General features: G+C 37.2%; 1 protein-coding gene across 41 annotated transcripts in view; it reads left to right on the top strand.

Moving 5' to 3' along the window:
- Positions 1–243: 243 nt before the first annotated feature.
- The window catches only part of LOC113671094 (uncharacterized), a 95,163-nt gene continuing 69,377 nt past the window's right edge, over positions 244–26,029 (top strand). For 40 of the 41 annotated variants that reach the window (XM_089194530.1, XM_089194533.1, XM_089194525.1 and 37 more), the window contains exons 1-26: positions 244–493; positions 1,462–1,538; positions 6,037–6,258; positions 6,714–6,905; positions 7,495–7,569; positions 7,848–8,161; positions 9,044–9,569; positions 9,949–10,180; positions 10,858–10,904; positions 11,383–12,234; positions 12,605–12,695; positions 13,784–13,878; positions 14,575–14,794; positions 15,054–15,498; positions 15,959–16,223; positions 17,393–17,599; positions 18,638–18,881; positions 19,844–19,891; positions 20,096–20,128; positions 20,318–20,389; positions 21,469–21,522; positions 21,984–22,082; positions 22,309–22,338; positions 22,522–22,893; positions 23,147–23,269; positions 24,775–25,791. In XM_089194530.1, coding sequence (XP_089050656.1) covers positions 393–493; positions 1,462–1,538; positions 6,037–6,258; positions 6,714–6,905; positions 7,495–7,569; positions 7,848–8,161; positions 9,044–9,569; positions 9,949–10,180; positions 10,858–10,904; positions 11,383–12,234; positions 12,605–12,695; positions 13,784–13,878; positions 14,575–14,794; positions 15,054–15,498; positions 15,959–16,223; positions 17,393–17,599; positions 18,638–18,881; positions 19,844–19,891; positions 20,096–20,128; positions 20,318–20,389; positions 21,469–21,522; positions 21,984–22,082; positions 22,309–22,338; positions 22,522–22,893; positions 23,147–23,269; positions 24,775–25,791 — 6,053 coding nt within the window. In that variant the 5' untranslated portion in view covers positions 244–392. The remainder of the gene's footprint in view (positions 494–1,461; positions 1,539–6,036; positions 6,259–6,713; positions 6,906–7,494; positions 7,570–7,847; positions 8,162–9,043; positions 9,570–9,948; positions 10,181–10,857; positions 10,905–11,382; positions 12,235–12,604; positions 12,696–13,783; positions 13,879–14,574; positions 14,795–15,053; positions 15,499–15,958; positions 16,224–17,392; positions 17,600–18,637; positions 18,882–19,843; positions 19,892–20,095; positions 20,129–20,317; positions 20,390–21,468; positions 21,523–21,983; positions 22,083–22,308; positions 22,339–22,521; positions 22,894–23,146; positions 23,270–24,774; positions 25,792–26,029) is intronic. The other variant, XM_089194513.1, reaches the window with a different exon arrangement.

Genomic DNA, 26,029 nt, shown 5'->3' with positions numbered 1-26,029 from the left:
AAAAAAAACCCAACCAAAATAAAATACAGGACCCAACGTATTTTTTTTTTACTCTCTTTAGAAATTTAAAAAAATAAATTCTGGAGAGATAAGTTTTGAATATTGTCAAGGAAACTTTAAAATTGTGAATTGAAAGGATTGCCATCACCTGGAGTGAGACTTGTGGGTTATCACTAAGATATTTAAAGTTTTGGAAAAGAATGTTTACCCATATTAGAACCCTCTAATTCGTTTACTCAAAGCATACTCCACTAAGCTTCGGCTAGGGGTAGACCTTACGAACTTTTCATATCAGACAGGAAAATTTTCTTTCCTCTGAAATACAGTTCGGTAAAAAAGAATTAAAAAAAGGTTCCCTAGTTAAAGGAGAAGTAAGGTGGTTGTTTATTAAAATGTACCAAAGAGTAAAACTAAAGCTGGGCACTTCAGTATTATTACTAGCTCTTCTCGCTGCGTTGCTTCAAGAAGGAATACAAACAGTCAGTGCATTTGGGTAAGTGTAAAAACGATATTTTTTTCATTCTCACTTCAGTGTTACTGTATGAAATTTATTGGCAAACTATTTCTTATTTTAGTGAAAAAACCGCCTCATATATCGCATAAATTTCCTCTTCTCAATTTTTGGCTTTTCTGAACCAGAGTAAGTTTTATTTTCCAATAATTTTAGGAGTTAAACGCATCTAGGATCTATACATTATGACATGAAACTCGCTGGAAAAAGCGAATATTTCTACTTTGAGGGTTCCATTTTATGGGTACGCGAGTAGAATAAATGAACAGAGCAATTGATTTGATGTGGTAAACCCTGTGAATTCACTGAAACAGCGTTTTTTAATCATATAAAATTTCTTCTGTATATCAAGAATTTGGAAACTAGTATTAATGTCTCGCGAAAATTTGTCGCAAAATTCAAAGCCATTTTTAGGCGCTTCTTATACCTAAGGATAACATATGTTATGCAATAAATAACTATGTTTGAATATCATTCGGGAGTGAATAAACACCCTCGAAGAAACTTAAATTTTTGTGGGTCGAAATTTTCAGTTGATGATTTCATTATTTCCGAGGGTTTTAACTGATCAGTGAAACGAATATAAAGAGGCTTATTAAAACTTACTGAGCCTCTTCACCTGTAAAAGAAAACTAAAAAAGTCATGATAATATTCCAACCGAGTGAAAGAAACTCTTATCGGAATGAAGACATTTTTATTGATGCCAGAGGGTCGATTTCTAGCATTATCCAGGTTGCGAGGGAGAAATATATTTTTTCTATTTGTAATTAAATGTTAAATAAAGCAACCTTCTTCAGAAAATTCCAACCTTTTCTTTTTCGTTCTCTGCGAAAATTCGACTCATCTGTTCTTAACTACCGCATTTTCTTACTGTTACTAGTTATCAGGTTATGAAATTTAGATTCTTGAAATGTTTGTTTGAAAATTTATTCGACATTTTGTCCGCCAGGTATACTTTGGAAAAGACATTTGAAACAGAAGTCGATAGCCTTGTACAACTTGAAAATCAACGATCTTTAAGAAGCCGTAAGTATCGGCGAAAAATATTTTCCTTAGTAACATTTTGCATGGGATGGGACAATTAAGGCAAATGAAACTTCTACCGTTTTAAAATAGTATGAAATTGCTATATATATATATATACATATATTTATATATATATATATATATATATATATATATATATATATATCTATATACTGTCGAATTTTACTGAAGCAAGCTGTTCTTTTACCCGATAAAAAATATCTGAGTGGTATGAATTTATCGGATCAAGGGAGGTAACTGCATAATTGCATTTGCAGGTTTGTTTTAAATTTTCAGTTTACATGGCAACCCCTTAGGCAGAAGAAATGAGAAAAAAAGCGAAAAAAGTTGTGGAGAAGTTTGTTGTTCTGAGCTTTATTAAGGATATTCTTCTAGATATCTATAGATATATTTTCACAAACATTTTTGATGTTCATGTTGTAGTATCTTTCGATGATACTTACGTTCCTCAATTAGACAATCCCACGAGCTGTTCACGTGAATCAAATGAGACCTTGAGCACTGGTTTATTTCCCAATCATATCCTCTACAGGATCTCCAGAATTTTTAATTATTTTTTCTTAGAGAAAAACGAGAGAGTAGAGTGGCACGCAGGAAGAAACGCCAAACGCTGAGACAAAGCGTTTTGTCAACTCGTTAAACGTCTCTTCTTGTAGACTACTATTTCATTTAATAACCATGTCTCTTGTACGTCCTTTTGAGGCCTTGCTTTGTTACCGCCAGAAACTTTGTCCGTGATAAAAGCGTTAAGATCACGTACAAAACCTTTCCAAGGAACATTGTAATCTTTTGAAGTCGATTTAGGAGAATTGCATAACACATCACGTTGTCAATCGACGACTTTCACTTGCATAGAATGGAGTCGTTTCTTTCACAAATTATCGTGCGCTAACAGGTCACAGGTTTTCGCCACCTGGGCGGCGAGAATGTGTTGCCGGTTTACAATAGGACCCCAACCCTGTATTGAATGCATGCTGCGAGACCAAATCAAGACAATTGATTCCCAATTTCCTGCAAAAAAAAACTCGAATCTCTCTGAGGGTATCTTGTCCTCCTAATTGGAGCATTCAGTCGGGTCCATTGTTAAACTGGCAGATTATTGGCAGCAAACCTTGACGATGTTTAAGAGAAAATCACCCTTGGGCATCATCCATTAAATTCACAAAAAACCATAGATAAACTCGATAAAATAATAACGACAAAAACAATTTTAAAAATTTCAGATTGCAATCGGGTACATCTATGGTTTTCTCCTATTTGCCACTATTTCAAATGTTGTTCAATCGCTTCCTCATTTTAGAAATTGTTCAATTGGCGTTATCTCTTGAATTTTTCTTGCCTCTTTTCTCTTGGTCGGTGGATCGATTTACGTTTAAATCAATTGGTTAAAGAATGGAAAGTTTGGCGCTAATTTATTCTTAACAATGGCATCTCTACGAACTTAAATTAAGGAATATATATTTAAAGTGCTGGTAGATACTATATTAGGTGAATAAAATTCAGTTATACCAAAGTCTGAAATATAAATATTAATAAAAAATTAAAGCATTTGAAATATTTGAAACGGTTTTACAACCTTTGACTCTTTTTCGCTGTTTTTTTAGACAGTTTTCTACCAGTTCTCTGTAGCTACCTTATCGCTGACAAACGTTTTAAAGAAGGCTCGATAGTCAATAGTCAAATTCAGTACCAATGGTTTGAAATGGGTTTTTTCAGAGTCTAAACCGATTTTCTTTTCGAAAACAATTTGTGCTGTTTCGTAATAGTTTCATGAGAGTATAGATAAAATTAGTAATCGCCGACGGCCAAAATAGATCGAAACGTCATTGACATCCAAAAGCAAAGGTCTGTGGATTCGCTTTTAGATGCCAAGTTGTTATTGGTTTTGATATTTTTCCAGAATCTAAATCAATTTTCCTTTTTTTTTAAATCGCTTTTGTAACCCGCAAAATCTATAATTTCGGAATTTCCAAGATGTGGGAGGTGTTTTAAAGTGGTTCCGATTAAGAAAGAAGGTGAAAAATTGTATTTACTGGGTTAGTGTACAGTCTCAGTCAATCATCTTCATCCATTTTTTTTTGGAATTTTTTTTTTCAAATTTTGTGTCAAATCATTCTACTTTTCCAGTGCTTGCTTCATTGTTTGAAATAAAAGAAAAAAGAAAAAAATTTTCATATTCTTACCATGTTTCATGACATAATCGCATAATCCACATCAAAATTAGTAGTCCACCCTACTAATTCTTCCCAGAAGCACGAGTTTGTCCTACTGCCGGGGGTTATCAAAGCGAGAAAGTATCAGTTTGGATGCTCTTCGATATTAGAATGTGAAATAAGCGAGAGTTTTGACATCCGTATTACACTTGGTTCCTCGCATGAAAGTGCGTTATTTTCAGAAGAAAATTCAATCAAACGAGGCTTGTTAAAAACATGAGGGCAAGTTAGGGTCTGGGCAGTGAACAACTTCACATTTCAATAGATTTCTTTCGTTGCCCTCTCAACCAGCGAGGTCCAAGATAAGTCGAAAAAGAGCCAGCTAACTGATTTTCCTGGCAAGTTTTGTGCCTCAAACTTTATTTTCTCTGAGCTTTTTTAGAAGATTTCAGAAACATAACTTTTTTTTGGTTGCTTGCTTTATTTTTATTTTCATATATCTCTGATTCTTCGCATTTCAGATGAGTAGCCTAAAAAAAGCGGCAGGCTGTTTCCGAAGATTTAGACACTTCTATGATACGTGTTTCTATCTTTTGTTTAATTAATTTCTTTGAATTGTTCAGTGAAGATTCTAAAACGTCTGACATGCCTAACTCATTTTACAAACCTTTTTTCGCCAGCAAAATCAAGTTGAATAATTCTATTTTTCGACCTAATTATTTCTCGAATGCATGGAGATATACTGTACTGTCGCGTCGAGTTTTTTAGCAAAGCACGCACAGCGAGGCCTTACGACTAAGAAAACATGGCAACCCATCTGGCCGAAAAAAAATTGGTCTTGAAGTCAAGGGCATAGGTCAATCCAAGATGCTGCTTTTAGAATCTTGAGAAGCTTTGAGGGTAGAGTATTAAACGCAAATTTTGGTATTTGCTGGCGTTGGGAAAATGTAAAAAAAAATTCATTTTCGTTAACATGTTCGAGTCCAAACTACTTGGATAACTGAAAGCTAAGTTACGGTGAGGTTTCAAGTAAGGAGTTCACTCTACTTCCATTCACAAAACAAAGCTACCCAAGGCTAAAAATCAAACCAAACGTACTAACTCCAAGTAAGACTGTGTTGCATTTGGAAAATTCTACTGCCCGTTAGATTTTACAACTAAATGTGGACGTCTTGAAAGTTCCATTTTGACAGAAGACCTGAGTACAAATAAATTTCAGATTTTTCCACGAACAGTTGCACAATTTTCTGTTCGTCTAAAAAGTAACGAACGGCCAAGAAGTGAGGTTTCGCACACGCAAGAACTTAAGGTTTGTGCTTCTAACAGCAGTATAGCCCCCTATTGGCATTACTGAGCTCTAAAATTTATATTATATCACTGAGAGTGACTGTGGGCAAAATCAAGCGAATCCTGTTTACCTATTTGCAAGATATGAAAATTGTGTGGGGCGGACTGTCAAAGTTCGTAAGTCTAGGACATGGTTGGTAATGCAGTCAGAAAGAGCGACAGAAGGCCGCCAAAACATAGAAAATATGAGTTCAGTTAGAGAGTTCTTTGTGCTATAAAAACCAGAGTATACAAAAATATAGCACTTTTCTGCTTCTAAAGAATTCTGATTTACTCACAGCACGGAGTATTTTTTCTTTCGAACATTCCTCCATTGAAATACCAGTCCTCCATTCAAGGGCTTAATTTAAAAGTAATTTATTTTGTTTGAGAATTGTTTCACTCTCACATTTGCTTTCTGAGCAATGTTCAGGTTATTTTTCTCCTCCCATCCAAGGTAAAAAACGTTTGATTTACTTTAAAAAAAAAGTCGCATATGTTACCTAATTGATTGCATAACGGTGTTTTCTTATCATCTTACCTGCCTTGGAAAAGTGGCAAGACTCTATATGGACTGAATTTTTTAAAAAGGAAAAAACTTCAGCAGAGAGTGATGTCAAGCGGAAGCTTGCAGGGAAATCTTCCGTTTAAAAGATATTACATATAAATAGTACAGTATGGACAGACTTTCCCGTAGTGAGCGATTGATCGTCTCACTTGCTAGTTTTGTGGAACACTAATTTTGAAAGGTTTAACCAAGGTAATTAACAAAAAATTGCAATACGCTTGAAATGTTCTTAACAATATCTGAGACTTAGAATGCTCTTAGTGATATCTGAACCTTTAGTCAATTTCAATTTCGATATTTCCGTACGAGTGTAAGCACAATTGGTTTAAGGATAAAGAGAAAAGTCCACCCAAATCAGCCTTTTAGCCTTAAAAAAAACATATGTATTCTTGTTGGTAAATCCTTTAATATTGTCTTATCGCCTTCACAGTGGAGGATGCGTCATCACCACTAAAACCAGAACAGGCATCATCCCTGGCACCAGATTCAGGAGTAAACAAGGCTTTTTTGCTGGAAGCCATTGACAGTATCCTGCGGAAACGTGGCTATTCGGCTAATACCGACCATTGCTTCAGATATCTAGTGCAACTACACCAGAACTGTGACGATAACAACTCTATTTACACTAAAAGAGGCTGTGTAACCGAGTGTAGTAAGTTTTATCGCTGATTTATGGTTCTAACGGAAACTTGCGCGTACAAAATTACTCTTTCCGCAAAATGTGAGATTCAGAACGATAAGGATTATATTAATATTAACAATGAAAATAATAATAATATGAATATAAATAATATTAATATAAAAAATGATAATAATATAAAAGCATAAAATCTTAAACAGAGAAAGTTACACGTTTGTTCCACTGGTCAAAGGCAATCTGCCTTCAGTTGCCAGAACCTTTTCAATGATATCTTGTCCAACCAGTGGCCACAAAAACAAACTTATTCGCAAATTTAGGATGACATATTCAGTGGCTCTATTAAGGTCGGTGCAACTTTTTCGAAATGGTTTCTTATGTTAGTTATTCAAACATTTCGTGATTTCATTATGGAACTGATTAGAAGCTAAATTCAGATACATTTTTCGAGAATTTCCTTTTTCTTTTAGTACCAAGACTAACAGGAGGTCTTTGTTACAAACTATGGGAGCCGGAGGAATTTGGAGAAGTCAATGTTAAAACTGAAAAGCGCTGGTATTTCAAATCTGATACTCGCTCGTGCTTACAGTTTGATTACGGAGGTTGTCTCGGAAACGAAAATAGATATGCCACTCTGAAAGACTGTCTAGCGGAGAACAACTGTAAGTATGCACTTCATGGTCGCGTGACATTAGTTTGTTCGAAAGTTTGATCACCATTCTTACTAGATTTTTCCTTAGGAGTGAGAGGTAATTTAATCCCTATGTCTATAAATTTTGCCTTTCCTCTATGAGTCACTTACAGAAACATGTAGATCTTTGGGTAGATCCTGTCTAACTCTGAAAAAATGTTCTCCGATTGCTTTTATATCATTGCTTCTCGTTCCCACTTTTTCATGGTATTTTGATTATTAGTATGAGAATAGCTTCAGGTAGAGAAAAAGATTCAAATACTCAAATGAAGGTTCAAAGATCACCTAAATCGATTTTTTCAAAAAGTACCAAAAAATTTCAATAGACGCTATTGAATAACGGCTGTTTCTTATCTTTAAGTATGTACCCACTTTCGCGTGCTTACTACTGTAATGTCCTGATCACCGATGCTTTTCCGTCGTTTACAGAATACATTTATTTCATGAATAATTTGTAAGAGAGGGTGACCTTCATTTTTTTATATGTCCTAATGTAGTTACAACTATGGCCATGCCTTGAAATTATACCTCACTTTTTTTATCCTGCTTGATCTTCACAGTAAAAGGATCTATCTTCGGCGATGAAGCCATTGGTGGCTTCAAATTTACAGAACCGATAAAGGGGGCGATAAAGAGTAAGTTTTGAAACATTTTTTTCCTTAACGTAGCGATCATTCCTGGGATCTTTGTAACTCCTAGCAAGGATTACCATGTAATTACATCCTAGACAATCAGCAAATTATCCTGTAGGCAAGTGCTTAGACTATTAAAACATATCAGCTTAGCAATATGACCCATCTAAAATGCTACTCTGAACTCTGGAAGGAGCTCCATCCACATTCTCCCTTCTTTCAACTTTTTCCTGAAGTTAAGGTTATAACGTAACGTCGACTATCTTTTTGCGAATTCTCAGGTTATGCAACTTGCTCAGTCTTTGGAAACGCATACTTCAACACCTTTGATAACGTGACGTATGCCTTTCACGGCAAATGCGATTACACCCTGGTTCAATTGGAGAATAATCCCGACTATTTGAAAGTAGTCTTAAAAAATGATTTTGGATGCGACCCCACGTTAGCGTGTCAGAAGTCCGTGCTTCTTTTCGCTCACGGCGTCAGCGTTGAACTTGGACCTAAGAAAGGTGGAAAGTTTGATGTCAAAGTTGGAGGCTCTCCAGTCTCATTTCCGCACAGAGATCCGACTGAAGCAGTACACATTCAAGCCCAAGTATGTAGTTATTTATTCGCGATATTTTGACAGGCTCGCCTAGTTCAGCTTAAAACTAGCTTAAATGGGGGCTTGAACACATTGCATACAATCTAAAGGCAAGGCCACAACACCGGGAAATACGTTCCCCACTATCTATTGAAGATGGAGTCTATGCATCTTTAAGGAAAGAAACTACCATCAAATTCCACATTATTTATTCACTACGCCACAAGCTGCCTGAGATTTGTACGTTAACTGAAAATACCAGTAAAATTCTGCAAGGGTGGGAAAAATTCATTGATTCAAAAGAATCTGGAATGATTTGATGCTCTCGAGTCAAACTAAAACTTTGCATTCAAGGGTTAATAAAGGCCATATACTTTCGCTCCCTCGTAGTTTTACCCAAGACAATCATTTCCCATATGGCCGACCGCAAGATTAAAACTATTTGGTAATCCTCCGGTAAAGTGATAAAAGCTCCTTGAAGGAAGATGGGCGAACTAAATTGCAAGTAGAGAGTAAATTTAGGGGTAAGAGGTAGAGGGACTTTGTCGTAAAGAAGACCATGTTCCTTTGAGATCTTCTTTTGCGTCACATCACCTGACTTAAAATGAGTGATCTCACAGGCTATCCTTAAGATACTGTGGAGTGCACATGCAGGCACATAACATTTTATCAATTTAAAGAAATTTAAACTCGCGCCTGTCGGACACTAACAAGGTTTTATAGCCCACGCGGCGCTGCTCGCCTTCTAGGCATTCCAAGCGGAGAAGAATATCCAGTAATTTCATATTATATTGTACTGTGAATGAATAAGTGAGTGCCAAGAAGAAATAATGGCAACAAGAAAATTAGCTATTTCAAAACTCCCTCAGGAAGAGTAATTTTTTTCGTTTCTAGTTTCCATTCAAAGGTGCAGAGCATCATATCCTTGTAACCACAAAAGATAGGGTCACAGTCATATGGGACGGAGAAAGGTCAGTAGACATCCGCCTGCCAGAGGCAGTCAGGTCAAAGTGGGACACGTCTGGGCTGTGTGGAAGTTTCAATGACGACGACTCTGACGATCTGAAATCCAATACAAAAAAGTTAATGAAAAAGGTGTACGACTTCGCTAATAGTTTCATATACTCCCCTGGCAACACCCTGTGTAAGTCAGATGAAATTACGATAGGGGACACCTGTGATGAAAACGAGTCTGAGGCGGGGAAGTTGTGCTCAATTCTGGACACCAAAGACTTCGAGGCCTGCCATAGCGTGGTGGATCCTGAAATCTTCAAAAAAATGTGCATATTAGACGTCTGCGCTACTGCCGTCAAAGCACCTCTCTTAGTCGATGAGACAAGATGTGCGATGTTGTCCCTCTACAGTCGACAGTGCAGTTGGAATAACACAGAATTGACCTGGAGATCAGAGAACCTCTGTCGTAAGTAAAACGCATTTTGCAAACGCAAATAAGTCAAGCAGTCAGTCATTTGTTCAGCTATTCTTTCCGTCAGATAATGACCAGTTAGTAAGTGAGCCGGGTTAGACAATAAGTTGGTTGGTCGCTCGCTCGCAACTACATCAATTAGTCGCTCAAGACTCAGGTCAGCAACTTAGTGAATCGGTCCTTGAGTTTAATTAACATCCCGAACATGTAGACAGTCAGCCATTTGCTGAGTCAGTCAGTCAGTTGGCTGGTTGGTGACAGCTCAATCAACTAGTTACCCAGGAATTTACAAATAATTCGTTCGCTTAGACGAATAAGTGTGCGGTTGCATTTATAAGCCATCTGAAGAGTGTTGTTTTCTTTCGCCACTCAGAAAAAACCTGTCCAGCAACTATGGAGTACAGCGAATGTGCCAGTGGATGTCCTAGAACATGCAAAAATGTGGACATACTAAAATGCTCCGCTAAATGCCTGCCAGGTTGCACTTGTCCCGCTGAGATGTGGCACGACGGAGAGAAGTGCGTGAAGCAGTCTCAATGCTCCTGTTACCACGATAACACACGTTATGAACACGGAGACTTTCGTTACGAAGATTGCGAAGCCTGGTAAGCTGAACAGCTCTAACGCAGCGTATTTGGTTTCGACTTGATTACATAAATAAATATGAAATAATATTCGAAACTGTTTAGCAAGAATCGGAAGCAAACCATCCGCCTTCTTTAACAATAGCTGAACTCGAGTTATGATGGCAAACAGTGTAAGCTAGTTATCAGCGGGATTTGACCCGAATGCTAAACCGTCCAAGTATTCTTCGTGACCAAGGGAAAAATCTGATACGTTTAAAAGTTCGTTTCTTAAAATATCAAGCCTAAAGACAAAAGTCGTTGAGTGGTAGTATTTCAATTAAGACGGAACTATTTTCTAAAACGGAATTTGCAACATCTTATATTCTTTAAGAAACATGCAATTTTCCGAAAAAAAGTAAACCATGGCTTCTATCTGAAACTTTACCTTTACGTTATATTCTGGAGACTCAAATTTTGGGCAGCGAAAATATCCATTCCTTTAAGTGAGCGCCGGTATTTCCAACTTCGTAACTTGTGTTATTCCGTTAGTCAAGTTACCTACTCAACATACCACTAAATGTTCTGGTGAGCTGCAATTTCTACAAATAGATGACTTTGTGTTTAATCCGGGAGAGAGGAAACCCTCGTTTCCAAACGTGTTAAAGAATTTCACTTTCCTCTTAACATCTCTTATAAAAGTATTTTCCATTTTCCAGCAAGTGCGAAGGAGGAAAGTGGACTTGTTTTTCCATTCCTTGTAGAGGTGGGTATTATGTCATATTTCCTATGCTTAAGCTCGTTTGTCTCCTCGGTCAAGATTGGAGACTAAAGAACTCAGGCGAAGAGTGGCCGACTGAGAAATCAAAATGATGAATAGGGAATATTATTTGGTAATAAAGTTATTAAATAACAAACTCTTCTTCATTATCAAGACTTGATTAAGTTTGAACTTGTCGTCATTATGGTGTTTTTTCCTTAGCGAAGCTGCCAGTTTTAGTTTCTTAAAGCGGTGTAGGTTATTTGCCGTTTACTTAGATCCGTCTTTCTCTTCTAAAAGATTATATAGCTTTGTTGAGATATTGTATTGGTTTGGTCGGTAGAAGTGATAAAAAACGAGATCGTACTCATTTGACTTGAAACCTAGACAAAAGTAGACAAAAATAAGACAAGGCAAGATAACTAAACTAATGCTACAATGAAATAGCACTTGTAAGCTGTTTGAAATGTGGATTTTTTAAAAGGTGAATGTACCATTCTGGGAAGTACCAATATCAAGACGTTTGATGGCCAAAGGTACAGGGTTTTCCCAATGGATTGTGAGTTTCATTTGCTGCGACACTGTCACAACGAACAATCTGAATTTGATATCAGAATAAAAAACACTGATTGCGAGGAAACCATCGTGCGTCCGTTCTGCAATAGTCAAGACATAGATGTTATTTTTGGTGAAAATAAAACAGCTATAAAAATTGTCAGGAAACTCAAATCAGATCCCCAAATCTTTGTAACCCACGGTTCCTTGGATGAAGATATGGCCGTGGAAAACGTTGGTGGAAAGAGTGTAGTGTTGTCCACTCGCTATTTTCAAATGACCGCAACCGATCAAAACCTTTTTTTATCCGTGTCTCCTGATCTACAAAATCAGACATGTGGTCTGTGCGGTACATTCAACGGAAACGGCAACGATGATTTCCGCAAACCCGACAAGGGGGAAGCCGCCACACCGAACGAGTTCTTAAAGAAATGGTTGAACTTCTACGATGAAAATTCAGATAAATGCATGGAAAATCAACTGGGAGACGACCCTGCCCTCGCTAGTCCCACACAGTTGGATTATTGCAGACGGAATTATGAGCTTGAACCTGCAGCCGAAAAGCACGCCTCTATTCTAATTAACGGAGACAGTCCGTTTCAAGCCTGCTGGTCAGAGGTGCCAAAAGAAGTTTTTTACGAAAATGCCGTAGAAGCTTATTGTAGGCACTCTGTTAGTCTATGCGACGTCATAGCCGGATACGCCAAAGCTTGCGGAGATAAAGGTGTTGTGGTGCTCAAATGGAGGCAACGAAGAGAGGTCATAGATCTATGTCAAGAGCGTACGTAAATCTTTTATTTTGATTCTTTTTATGTTTTCATTCTCGTGTTCAAATGAAGGTCCTACACAGGTAACTTCCGAAGATGTTTTCATTTGAAGAGGAGCGAGATTGTCTCCAACATTAAATTTTTCTCATTTTCTCAAATGGGAAGTTAACAACAACAAGTCTTTGCCAAATACGCCAAAAACCTTGAACTCACTCGAGTGCGATCAAATAATTACTAGCTCTTCCAATATCAGTTTGATGAAGAGTTCAACACAAAGTTTGAATGAAGCACAACCGAGTCAGCTCGTTCATGTACATGATCTGCTAAAATGGGTTTCTCTGTCCTTCTTTGCTTTCTGCCAGCTTACTTTATTTCTTCTTGCAGCGAGTTGTCCAAGTGATCAAGAGTTCAGATACTGTGATGCAACTTGCCCGCAGACATGTGGGGATCTTAAAAACAAACAAGCTTGCCAGAAGTAAGTCTCACAGCTTTGTAGCTTACAGGTGTTTTAGGTTCGCCCCAAAATAGCAAAGTACAGGCAAGGACTTACCTTCTAAGACCAACCTTGAAATTCAAGCGGGTATAGGGTTGAACACAAAACCAGTTACGAAGGAAAAACGATAATTTGTTAATATTTCATGTTCCTTTTGGTCTATTACATTATACTGCATTGTTTATACCATTAAAAAAAAAAAAAAAAAAAAAATCTGAGTGGGGTTGACGGTCTACCGTTCATTGACCAAATATGTAAGATTTTTCAAACAATAAACCAATAAACCCTAGTCAGAGGCCAATTAAGTCGCTTGCAGTATCTCAGTTATCTAAAAACCAGCAACGTCATTCAATCCGGCCGATTCAAGCTGACAGATCTGCTAAATAATCTTAAAAATTTGTTAGTTAAATGGATTCAAGGTATGTCATATCCTCACAATTGACATGTCAGCTGCACAAAGCCCATCTGAGCCCTAGTCATCTAATGTACATTTTACGAGTTTGGAACAGCATTGATTACCTTCTGGAAACAAATCTGATGAAGTAAAAGGGTTTTAGCGTACTTGTGAGTGTGAGCCTTCGGTCATTGTGCATTTACCTTTCATTTAACGGTCATGCTTACTTAGCAGCTCAGAAACAACTTATTTTCCCATAAAGTTGAGGTAGCAATAAATTCGGCAAAGCTGTTATACTCAGGCGTTTCTTCTGAGTCACAATGACTGTTTACGGAAATACAAAGTTAAACATACTCTCTCACCGCCAATACCATAAAAAGGCTAATCAGGGCGGTGGATAGGTAATTTTCATTTACGGAGAGAAAAGCGATGAACAAAAAGAAGAGGTTACCTATTCAAGTTCTTGTTGTAGCTTCTGGTTTTCACTACGAAAGTTTTAGTCTTATCCTACTTCATAGTTTCAGGGAAGGGCTTACTCTGTAAAGCTAACCAAACCATAACAAGACTATTAAAATAAAGTGTACAGTACTTCCGCACAGCTCCTCAAAAAACATGACCTTTTCGTTTATTTTTAGCAAGTAAAAACTGCTCGTTTTATTTCCTTCTTCCTTTTCAGTCGTGGATGCATAGAAGGTTGCTTTTGTAAAAAGAACGGCACGGTTCTGAGGGGAAACGAGTGTATTGAAGAAGATGAATGTGCGGAACATCCGGGTTGGTATATTTTACTTTTAAGCATAAAACGACATCAAAGAAGAAAGATTGTAAAAAATAGGGGACAAAAATCGCTAGGAATGAATATCATTAACATATACAATGCATCGTTGTAATGGTATCTCGGCGATTGACCGTTTTCCCTTCGTCACAGGAAATGGCTGTGCATCTAAGTCTCCCGTCTGTGTTTTAAAGCATATAACTTTTTCGATGAAGCTCGAAACCAAATGGTAAACCGTTATTTTTTCTCGTTATCAAAAAGCTTGGTCTTGAGTGTCGAGTTTTCTTTGCCCTGTTTGACTTATTTGACAGTTGTTTTAAACGTTGGTCAATTTCTCATAATTTCTCATAATTTGCGTTATTCTGGTTGTTGGTTATTCCTTGAAAATCATGCGCATAATTTTGGCGCCCTGTTGGCTAAATTCAGTCGATCTGTGCATGCCCGATGTTTGACCGCTACGTTATTCGATTGTTAGATCAAGCCCTTCAGTAGTCACCGTAAACCAAACCCATGCCTTGATTCTAAAATGCAGACTTATGAATTTTAATCATACAGTATTCCCAAAGCACCGAATTTGAAAATGATGCTTTTAATGACATCAATTGACTCATGGAAACAGCAATCGAGCTCAAGGTCTATTGCAAGTTTTTTTTAAATCTAACACGAACTCTTTTACATTGTATGAAACCTTCTAGTTGAGTGTGAAGCCGAGGATCAGGTGTACAATTCATTTGGACGTACTTGTTTGGGTTTGGAATATGGCGTTCCGGTGGATAACAAACCTGGATGCCACTGCAAGGATGGTCTTTACTGGAATGAATACAAAAAGAAGTGCGTCCAGAAGGACCAATGTGGATGCATCCACGAAAATGAATATTACGAAAAAGGCGAACCTTCACCATTGGAATGTTCAACGTAAGTACTAGTACGTCAAAGGTAGGATGTAGGTGGTGGGGAAAAAGGAGTAAGGGAGAGTCTAGTTTGTTATTTTCAAGGGGTCTTACTGCGCTTCACCATGTTCTGAATCATTCTAGTGACGAATATAGCGAACTGTTTAAATGGAATAAAATATAAGTAGCGTAACTATTGTGAAATTTGAGTTAAAAGCCTAAGAGAGAACACATTCCAAGGTGATTCTTTTAATCATAACGACTAATCTTGTCTTTTCCTAAAGCAAATGTTCTGGCGCACGAACATGGATTCCTCAGCCTGGTGTTGATCCACTACCTGAATACGAATGCGCTGCGTTCGGTCAGGAGCATTACCGAACATTTGACGGCAGATGGATCAGATTTAGTAGCCTCGAACTCTGCGAATACCAACTCATGCTGATAAAGGGCACCAAAAATACGGTCAGCGTTGCAAACGAGCCATGCGTGGACTCACTAGAGCTGCAAATGTGTAAGAAAGTAGTGATTGAAACAGGAGAAGGATCAATCGAACTCTTTCAGAGGACTATAAAAATCGAAACCGAAGACTCGTCTACACAATATGTACCTGGGACCTACCCTGAACCATGCACCAGAAGTGTGTTAGACAATGCAGAGATTTTCAGCATGGGATTATTTATCATCGTGCGGGTGTTCAACCCGAACGAGCCTTTCAAACCCTTGTTTGAGGTTTGTCAAAATTGTTGTAACTTTATTTTCCTGATTAATCACATTTTGCAGAGTTCTCCTTTTAAGCTTTATGTGGAGCAGTACTCAGATGTTTTAATAATAGCCAGTTTCTGCAGGTCATAAGGACTATCATTGCAGTTGGTTTAGATTTATTTGTTTTTATTTCGAGATGTTTTGGCCGTTTCATCGTAACAGCCGCCTTCTTCTATCTTCGGCGGTCAATCATGATTGAAATTCAGAATTCCTGTTTGGTAAAAACTTGAGAACTGGGATTGAAAATTGAAGGTTGAGGCTGACAAACCCTAACCGATCATCAGCTAGTTATTCGAAAAGATTTGATAAGCTATGGAATGAGAAAATTATGTAGAATTTGAGCATCGTTTTGTTCAACTGCGTGAAGGTCTCATATTACCGTTATATCACAACTTTGAATTTGTTTATTCTCCGTCTCTTACTACAGGTGAAATTCGACAAAGGTAACCGAGTCTACATTACCCCCAATTCCAAGTTTAAAAATCAAGATAAACTCGTTGGAATTTGCGGTAACTTTAACGGAAAGGATGGGGATGACGTTATGTTACGGAATTACGAACCCGCGAAAACCCCTAAAGAATTTGGTGATAGTTGGAGGAGTAGCGCTGACCCTGTATGCGAAAATAGTGTAAGCGCCGATTATTGGCAAGTGTGTGTAAATAACACTGACCGATTGAGTTGGGCAGTAAAAGGTGAGCTGAAAGGGTATTTTATAAAGGAAACTTAACCAGTGTTCACCAGTGTCTTAGTATCCCTAAATTGCTCTAGCTCTCATCTCTGGTGTCCCATGGATCAGGGAGTTGTTTATTACTATAATACAGCCACGATTTTCGAATGAACAATGACGGCAATGGCAACATAGGTTAATCGAAAAGTTAGGAAACATTGGAAAATATGAAGTAACTCAGAAAGTTTTATATTTATAAATTTCCAAGTTTCCCTAGAGATGTTTACAGAGATGCTCAAAAACAAGTATATGATATTGTAAAAGCAAAACCGAAGTAATTACTACGGGCAATAAATAAGGGAAAATACCCTAAAGAGCCAAACAAAACTCGTCTTATTTTCATTACTTCTCAAGTAGTGTTCATTACTGCGAAGATCGCTTTCATATTCACGTCTTTATCCACAGTTCAAATATATGACTTTCATACATTCACTCTCGTTTAGTAATAACAAAGCGAACTGCCCAAAGTGCAGGAAAACGCGTGCATGTGATTGGTTGAGAAAGTAGTGCAAAGTTTCTGGACGAATTTTAGAGCGGAGTAAAGCAATGCAGTATTACTTTCGACACTCAATTGAAAACTGGTCTTTTTTCTTTGACTATGACCACCCTTTATATCAAAGTTTTTATTACATGTAGTAATCAAAACTATAACAAGATTCTCGAATGTTATTGGTTATCACCAGCCCGATTTGAGCACTCGTAGGACAGCGTACGCGCCATGCTTATAATTGGACAGTGTTATAGGACAGTGAACGCGTCCTGCTTGTAATTGGACAGTGTAACAGGGCAGTTAAAGGGACAATTGAAATGTCATACTTGTGTAAGCGTAACGTGCGCGCGCTGTTGTCTCGCATTTCCCCAGTTAGCTGTTGTTGTTGTTTTTTTCTGAAAACGTATACCCCGTTTCTAGTTTCTTTCTCAAATTTTGTCACAGTTTTGATTCATCGGTAACAAGACTTCTTGTCGTCCAATTCTAACTGTAACCATACTCGTGATTAACAAATCGGACTCCCGCTTAGCGGTCGTCCGATTTTGTTAATCACTGGTATGATTACAGACCGAATTGGACTCCTCGGTCCAATTACCATTATAGATACAAAATTAATCCTTGGTCTGTCTCACTTTTCTATGCAGGATGTGGAATGCTCATGTCGGACAAGAACTTTTCCGCCTGTCACGCGGTTGTTCCACCACAGGCATATTATGACGCCTGTATTCACGAAACATGTTTGTGCAACAAAGGAGGCGACTGTGCATGCTACTGTGCGGCTATTGCCACCTATGTGAGAGCTTGTAATCAGCATGGAATCTCAATCACGTGGCGTCGAGAAGGATTTTGTGGTAAGTGCTGGATAGAGTGACATTTAAAAATAATTCTGCTATATGATGTTTCTATCCAATCAACTCGCCTCGTTAGAAAACAAAGAAAGATTATTAAACTCCTGAAATATATTTTTTCTCTCCGCTATATTTAAAAATTTGAATGAAGTTATGACACTGGTCGTGTCTTAAGGTTCCAAGAGAAAATTGAGATTTATCTTTTTTTATTGTGTTCCTACAAAATCCGACCGTGCACGTAGTCATTTCAAACACCCCCTAGCTATCACCAAGCTCAATGAAGAGCTACACTCGAATCGTTTCATCAGACTTGAAGAGCAGGCACAATGAAAACAGAAGGACGGATTACCAAAGCAGCGACAATTTGTGAACGCAGTGCTTTGTTTTCTGACATTTGAATTGAATGGCGGGGTCCGCGTGTTTACTTTTTTAAAGCCAGATATAGATATCAAATGGTATACTCCCTCTTTTTCAAAGTTAGCCTGGGGACATTTTAGCTTGGATGCGTCAACGTTGTCATTTATAAGTCTATGCCATTCTGGAATAGACAGGCTGTCATGTCTTGATGTCAGTCCGCAAAGGGTATGCAGCATTGCAACTCTTACCTCCACTATTAGTTTAAATCATTGATTTTGCGAGCTATTGACAGTGTCCTTCGTTCATTAGAGCACCATTTGATGGAATGACCAAAATCAATGAAATTCCAACCTTCTAGGATAATGATGAATGAAAAATGAAATGAAGCATTCTACCTGAAGTGTAAGGAAACATTATGGGATGAGATTTCAGCAGTGGACACTGATTTCACGAGGTGTCTCTTCTTATCTACTGTTTCCAGGTCGACTTGGAATTTAGAATGTTCAAAACGTTGGTGAATAGGTCGCAATTGGTTCAGCTCTAATCAACATAGCAATTAGGGTAAATGTACTAAACCAATAAGGTGGCAAAAATAGACAAAATCGGTGCAATCTTGGATTACTTTCAACAATTAATTAAAAATTTCTCTAACAATCAGCATAAATTTGGTCCATATTTTAACAGAGCTTCCTTGTTGCCGACCCTGCGCAAACAGTGGTGGATATGAAGCAAACATTACCATTCCTTCTGCTTGCGAAATAAATGACGAATGTCCTGTAGCGAACGAAAGATGCTGTCGTGGAACAAGAGTTGAGGGTTGTTCATGTCCTAATGGGACATACTTCAATGGAAAGAAATGCGTTGAGCAGAAGGGTGATTGCGACCGGCCTTGTACGTCCACTAGTAGTTCATCTATGTCAAGTACAAGGTTGGTATAGAACCATGTAAGGTACATTACTATATGGGAGGGTAGCCTGGAGGTAAATGATTCTTATTGACTCAGTTTTTTGCCATATGGACTGTTTCCATGCAAACGGTCATGGGCCTTTTATTTTTTGTGCGCGAAAGCCAGAAAATAAACAAGTTGACTTCGACTGTCATATAGTAAACTACTTATTAAAATTGCTACAGCCGTATGTAGAAATATTGCCCTAGGTAGTTTTTGTGCGGTCCTCACTGCGCTCGGTTCGTATTGCCATGACCTTGGGCAATCCTCACGCTCGGTAAGAAAGGGGTTATTATACAATATGAGATGTTGAAACCTATTTGCATCGAGCAGATCACTACATTTTCAAAGAATAGATAAGCTTGGTAATGGAGAAAAACGCCAAAATGTTTAATAAAAGCTGCAAGGAGCTGGCTTGGTTAGGGATTGATAAGATTAACTTAAGGCTGTAATCTTCAACTTCACAATCATCGTGCAAGACGGCAGAGATTTTAAACTAAAAATAACTGTTTTGACTGTTACATTGTTACTTACAAATTTTCTAGAGGTTGCACCACTTCATTTTCCGATCAATTTTAGTTTGTGACTCCACCTTCTTCACGAATGTTCACTTTATAAATAACCTTGGGTTTGTATATTTAGCAGCTGAAAACTGATTTAGGAAACTGCGACAAATATACCAAATGAGCACTTGATACATATATAAAAAACCATCGAAATACATATGGACAATAAAATCTAAATATCAAATATAGACATATCATATAAATATTAAATATTATATGATTTTTAGAATTAGAAAAAGGTTTAAAAATTAAGATGAGTTAATACAGAAGCGGAGCAGCAGAAGTACATACCCTCTATGCCCTCGGCCCATTGTACAGTACTATGTTACCTTCTTTGAGAACTCCAATCAAATGGTTTTTCTCTATCTTTTTTTAAAGCGTATCTACGTCGAGTTCAATTTCCACTTCGTCATCAATATCATTAAGGTAATAAAGTTTGCTGCTTTTCAAAATGTATTTCTTTGACTGATACATGTGAAAATAATTTTAGTTAGAGGCGAGACTTAATTTTTAAGGTTATATTAATATTCCAATATTCTAATTTCTTTTTTATAATCAACCAACCTGTCTTCATCAACCATGAAATTCTTCCGATAAGTTTTGTTTTCTTTTTCTTTTTCTTTTAAACAGTTCAATCTCCACTTCGTCTTCAATATCATCAAGGTAATAAAATGTGTACACCTAAGGAAACTGGCGAATGCCTATTTCAAATGTCTATCTTTGAATTTTTTACACGGTTGCGTTCTGCAAGGGCGACCAATCCAGCATCAGTAAATTTTGCCATTTCAGATTAAGAGATATTTTAAAATAATTTTCTCATTCAAAGCTCGCGCTGAAAATCTTTCATTTCAGTGTGTCCACTTCAAGTTCGATTTCGACATCTTCATCAGCATCCTCATCCTCGTCTGTATCAACTTCTTCAAGGTAATACCATTTTTTTACAATTTTATTTATTTATATTTATTTACGCTTCAGCTACACACATTTCACGTACTTTAAAAAAATCATAAACTTGTAAGAAATGGAGAATTATAGGAAATAAGGGAAAAGTTTATGGTTACCAAAAAAGCGAAAGCTGTCGATTTGGCCATTACCATTACCATTACCATTACCATTACCACAGTAAAATTACAAAGAATTCTAGAATAGAATATAATCACTTAAATTTAGCTAGAAAGAGTATAAAAATAGTGAAATATAGCATAAACTTATCTAAACATTTTGATACTCATATCTGGCAACAAAGGATAATCTGCATATACTATATTTAAATAGATTGAAAGGCATGCATTTAGTCTGAAACGGAATCACTCCTCAAATTTTTGACTCCAGTTTGATTCCAGCATCAGAATTGTATACCTCGACATCTCTAATTTAACCACTGCTGTTTATTTCAAGGCTTCGTGAAGCTTTCCAATGATAATGTTATATCTATGAAAAAAAAAAAAAAAAAAGGAGGCAAGATTGACTCTAATCATATTTTAAAGTTGGTAAATGACAGAAATTCCAAAAACAACAACAACAAATAAACTGCAATTTTATAAGCAACTCACATCTGAGAAGTCTTGTTTGGTTCTTGCTGCGTCGACTTCACCGTCGGTAACGACTTCATCAAGTGTTTCAACACCAGCTGCAACAGGGTAGAAGAAGCTCTAATCCAAAATTATACTATGTCCCAGACTGGAAAATGCTCACTTTACTTTGCTTGGATTAGAGCGTAATATCAAACATTTTAAACAGCGTTAATAACGTAAATTGGCCATTGTAAAGAGTTTCAAAGCTGACGTTCCGAACGTTAGCCCTTCGCTATTCGCTCTGACGAAGGGCTAAAGTTCGAAACTATTTACGGTGGCCAATTTAGGTTATAAACTCAGTTTATAATACCAAATTACCCTGTTATATTTTCACACAGCAGCAGTACAGTTTCTTCAGAAACTTACCCTCTTATTTTAAAACAGCTTTTGAAGGAATCCGATGCTCACAATGGGTTTGTTTACTTTTAGTGCATCAACTTCAAGTTCTGTTTCCACGTCCTCTTCAGCGTCAACGTCTTCAAGGTACGTGTAACGGTAAATGATTATACTCAATCCAAATTAAGTTACACCAGTTGTCGTCGAGTTCATCGACATCGTCGTCAGTATCGACTGTGAGACATTTCCTCATCATTACAAAACAACGATAGCAAAAATAAAAGCTAAGGTTCCCAAAGATATATCCACTCTTAAATATCTCAATAACCTTTGGTAAACACTTAAAGAAATAGAATAGAAAAGGTCAAAATTCGTGTTATGGTGTATTATCCTACTTCAATCGCTAGAAGCTCTTTCATAGACAAGGTTGTTTTCAAGTGCCCTATGGATGTAGGGCACAAAGGAATCAGAACTATGTATACTTACATGGCTAAAGAAGAGAAGGAAATACGTGAATATGCGAGAGGCAGTATACTTCTCTGTTATGTTTGTTAGCTACCTCCTAAATAATCTTAATAAGTTTATTATTTTATTTTGTTTATTATAAGTTCCAGCAGCCCACAAAGCTCTACATACTCCACATCATCACTTTCCACCAGTGCGTCTTCTACAACTGTCTCCACCTCACTGTCATCAGGAAGTACAAGGTAGAAAAAATTTAAAACTCCTTCGCTTTAAGTAAGCAGTGATCGTATATTTTTGTTATTGATAAAAATTACGAAATGGACACCATTATTTGTGTAAACCCTAAGGCTTATTTCTTCCATAGAACATAACAGTTTAACACATCTGTAAAACTGGAATTTGACACTGATGTACATTGCTGATATTGATGATTCTAAGGAGAGAATAAATCACTATTTTTTTCTTTAGCATTTCTTCGTCAAGCCTATCGTCATCAAGGTATGATGAATTTTTTTCCTTATGGGTATCTTATTCCCAACTGTGCATAACTACACCATTGCATTAGAAGTTTAGTCACTATGGTTTTCAAATACCAATTCTGATTAGGAAAGATTTTGAATTTTAAAATGTGCATTATCATGAGTGATGGAAAAACTGACGAGGTCACAATCGATATTTCAGTGTCTCCTCATCATCACCGTCGTCATCAAGTACTTCAATATCGTCATCAGTGTCGACATCTTCGAGTTTATCAACCTCGTCATCAGTGTCGACATCTTCGAGTTTATCAACCTCGTCATCAGTGTCGACATCTTCGAGTGTATCAACCTCGTCGTCAGTGTCGACATCTTCGAGTGTATCAACCTCGTCGTCAGTGTCGACATCTTCGAGTGTATCAACCTCGTCGTCAGTGTCGACATCTTCGAGTTTATCAACCTCGTCGTCAGTGTCGACATCTTCGAGTTTATCAACCTCGTCGTCAGTGTCGACATCTTCGAGTGTATCAACCTCGTCGTCAGTGTCGACATCTTCGAGTGTATCAACCTCGTCAAGGTAATATGGGCATACTTTGACATCAATGCTTCAATGCAATATAGCTATTAAACACTTCTGTGCTTGTATGTTTTCCGATTGATTTTGTTGCTTTCGCAGTTCGATTTGATTTTTTTGTTCACATCTAAAGGGCCTAAAGAACTTTTGCATAGTAGCGTTTTATCAGATATCAAAGTTCGGATAGTTTTTGGAACTAATAAGAGAATAAAAAAATGCACAAAATTTACGTGAGTAATGATTTTTCCTTTTATAGTGTATCGACCTCAAGTCCTCTCTCTACCCAGAAATCTCAGACAGAATCAAAGGTGTCAACGAGGTTTCCCTCAACGTACACTTTTTCGAAATCCTCCGAAACAGTTTTTTCATTGTATTCCAGGTGAGTTCACAAAGCACCTTCTATTCTCACTCAACTCCAATCACAACACGAAAATCATACATTGGAGTCTTTAGTTTATTTTGATTAACGATTGTAAATAATAAGCTTTCATTTTTTTTATTGACTAATTTTTTGAATGATAGTTACGTTCGTAGAAAAAAAGGGTTTTTCTCTTCAAGGCTGTCATCTTTTTGACAAATATTTAGTAACGAAGATGCATAACTATTGAAATAATTCCACAAATAGTAAAAAAAATTCGAGTGATTGCATGTGGGACATTCTTTTCAATGTTTACGTATAACTGACTCATGTTTGTATACACGGCTTCTAGCCGTTTTAGTTTTATTTGGAACAAGAAACAATAAAAAGTAAATGTCGTGCACCAGTTTTCAGGTGCCGGATCCACATACTTCATCTAAATCTGTGCGTTTAACCCGGATCTCAAGGTTTTTAACATCCGACTTGAATGTCGCAGAAACTTGAAAAACTATTGCAACAATATAGTGGACTGTTCGAAAAACATCCTGGACTAGATGAACCTTTACAAAAATGGCAATGGTCATAAATCTAACTCTATTTAACTATTTGACTTTATTCCATCGTATTGATGGAAATAGCTTTTCTTTAAACATTTTTACTCAAGGTAACCTGGATGGTAATGGAATTCCTAAGAAATATACCGTTACATGAACATCAACTACGCATAGCCAGATTTTTAAGGCCAGGAAGCCTTACAGTTGCAGAAATAACTTTTTCTTTTATCCCTTTACTAAACACTGACCGTCTGTAATGAAATACAAAAAAGAAAGCATCGATTGGAAATCAAATTTTACAGCAATTGGCAAAGCATGTAAAGAAAAAAATACGACAATTTGATTTTAAGTTACAGCATAGACTAAATGTCACCGAGAAGACTTATGCACATATGGTCAAAGCGAGGGAAAAAGGTTTTATATCACAATTTGTCAGTCACTATTCTCCACATTTTCTAGGTATTTCACTACAATCAAGAATTTTTTTCGGAAGCTGTTAATCGGTTTATTGTAAAATATGCATGCATGTTATCTTTATCGCACTTCGGAAAATTATTTGGAACAACTACAAAAACCAATTACTATGAGTGTTTATTATAGGCAAAATATTATTTATACCCCCCCAAAAAAAATTCCAAAGCAAGCAGTGTTGACGCGTTTATTTTATTAATTGACGGAAAATGAAAAATTAAGAATCATCTTAAGAAAAAAAGTAAATATTAGTGGAAAAGCTTCTGACCTTATGCATGATATGCCTTATGCATGCATTCCACAACAATGCGAATTTATATTTTTGCACTATATTGTTATATTGTTTCTTTCACAATTGTAACGTTTTTATTTTACCTTAATTATTTTTGCAAGTAATATTAATGATATTACATTTGTTCTGTTAGATGGAATAAACTGTAATAAAAAAATAAAATAAATAGATATCTCATCCATCAAAACGATTTTTTATTTGGTCGCCAGTTCTTCGGGAATCTCAACGAGCACTTCAACATCGTCATCGGTGTCGACATCATCTAGCGCTTCAACTTCGTCGTCACTTTCTTCCTCGAGCTTTTCAACATCGTCATCAGTATCAACATCATCTAGTGCTTCAACTTCGTCGTCACTTTCTTCCTCGAGCTTTTCAACATCTTCATCAGTATCCACATCATCAAGTGCTTCAACTTCGTCGTCACTTTCTTCCTCAAGCGCTTCATCATCGTCGTCAGTGTCGACATCATCTAGTGCTTCAACTTCGTCGTCACTTTCTTCCTCGAGCTTTTCAACATCGTCATCAGTGTCAACATCATCTAGTGCTTCAACTTCGTCGTCACTTTCCTCCTCAAGCTTTTCAACATCTTCATCAGTATCCACATCATCAAGTGCTTCAACTTCATCGTCACTTTCTTCCTCAAGCGCTTCCACTTCGTCGTCCCTTTCTTCCTCGAGCTTTTCAACATCGTCATCAGCGTCAACATCATCAAGTGCTTCAACTTCGTCGTCACTTTCCTCCTCAAGCTTTTCAACATCGTCATCAGTGTCGACATCATCAAGTGCTTCAACTTCGTCGTCACTTTCTTCCTCAAGCGCTTCTACCTCGTCGTCAGTGTCGACATCATCTAGTGCTTCAATTTCGTCAACACTTTCCTCCTCAAGCTTTTCAACATCGTCATCACTGTCAACATCATCAAGTGCTTCAACTTCGTCGTCACTTTCTTCCTCAAGCTATTCAACATCGTCGTCTGTATCGACATCATCAAGTGCTTCAACTTTGTCGTCACTTTCTTCCTCAAGCTTTTCAACGTCGTCGTCATTGTCGACATCATCAAGTACTTCATCATCGTCGTCAGTGTCGACAATATCAAGTGTTTCAACATCTTCGTCAATATCAACGTCATCAAGTATCTCAACGTCATCATCGGCATCAACTTCATCCAGTGCTTCGACATCTTCATCAGTGTCAACGACGTTGAGTGCGTCCAAGTCAAGCACAATAAGGTACGGTCTGAATATATCAATTATTGTATTTGAGTTATGCTTTTCTTTACTTAAACGTTGACAATTCAGTATGGTCGTAGGAGATTAGATGAAATTGGTCTGCATACGGAAATAAAATAGTAGATTTCATGCCTCATTCGTTTCACAAGAGTTGCAAATACGGAGGTACATACAGCCAACTTGCTTCATGATAGAAATGGCTATCATCTACAACCTAGTAATGATTGAATATTACCCC

This window comes from Pocillopora damicornis, chromosome 14, assembly GCF_964200805.1.
Source record: "Pocillopora damicornis chromosome 14, jaPocDami1.2, whole genome shotgun sequence".
NCBI lineage: Eukaryota > Metazoa > Cnidaria > Anthozoa > Scleractinia > Pocilloporidae > Pocillopora > Pocillopora damicornis.
This window is presented reverse-complemented; position numbering and strand designations above follow the sequence as displayed.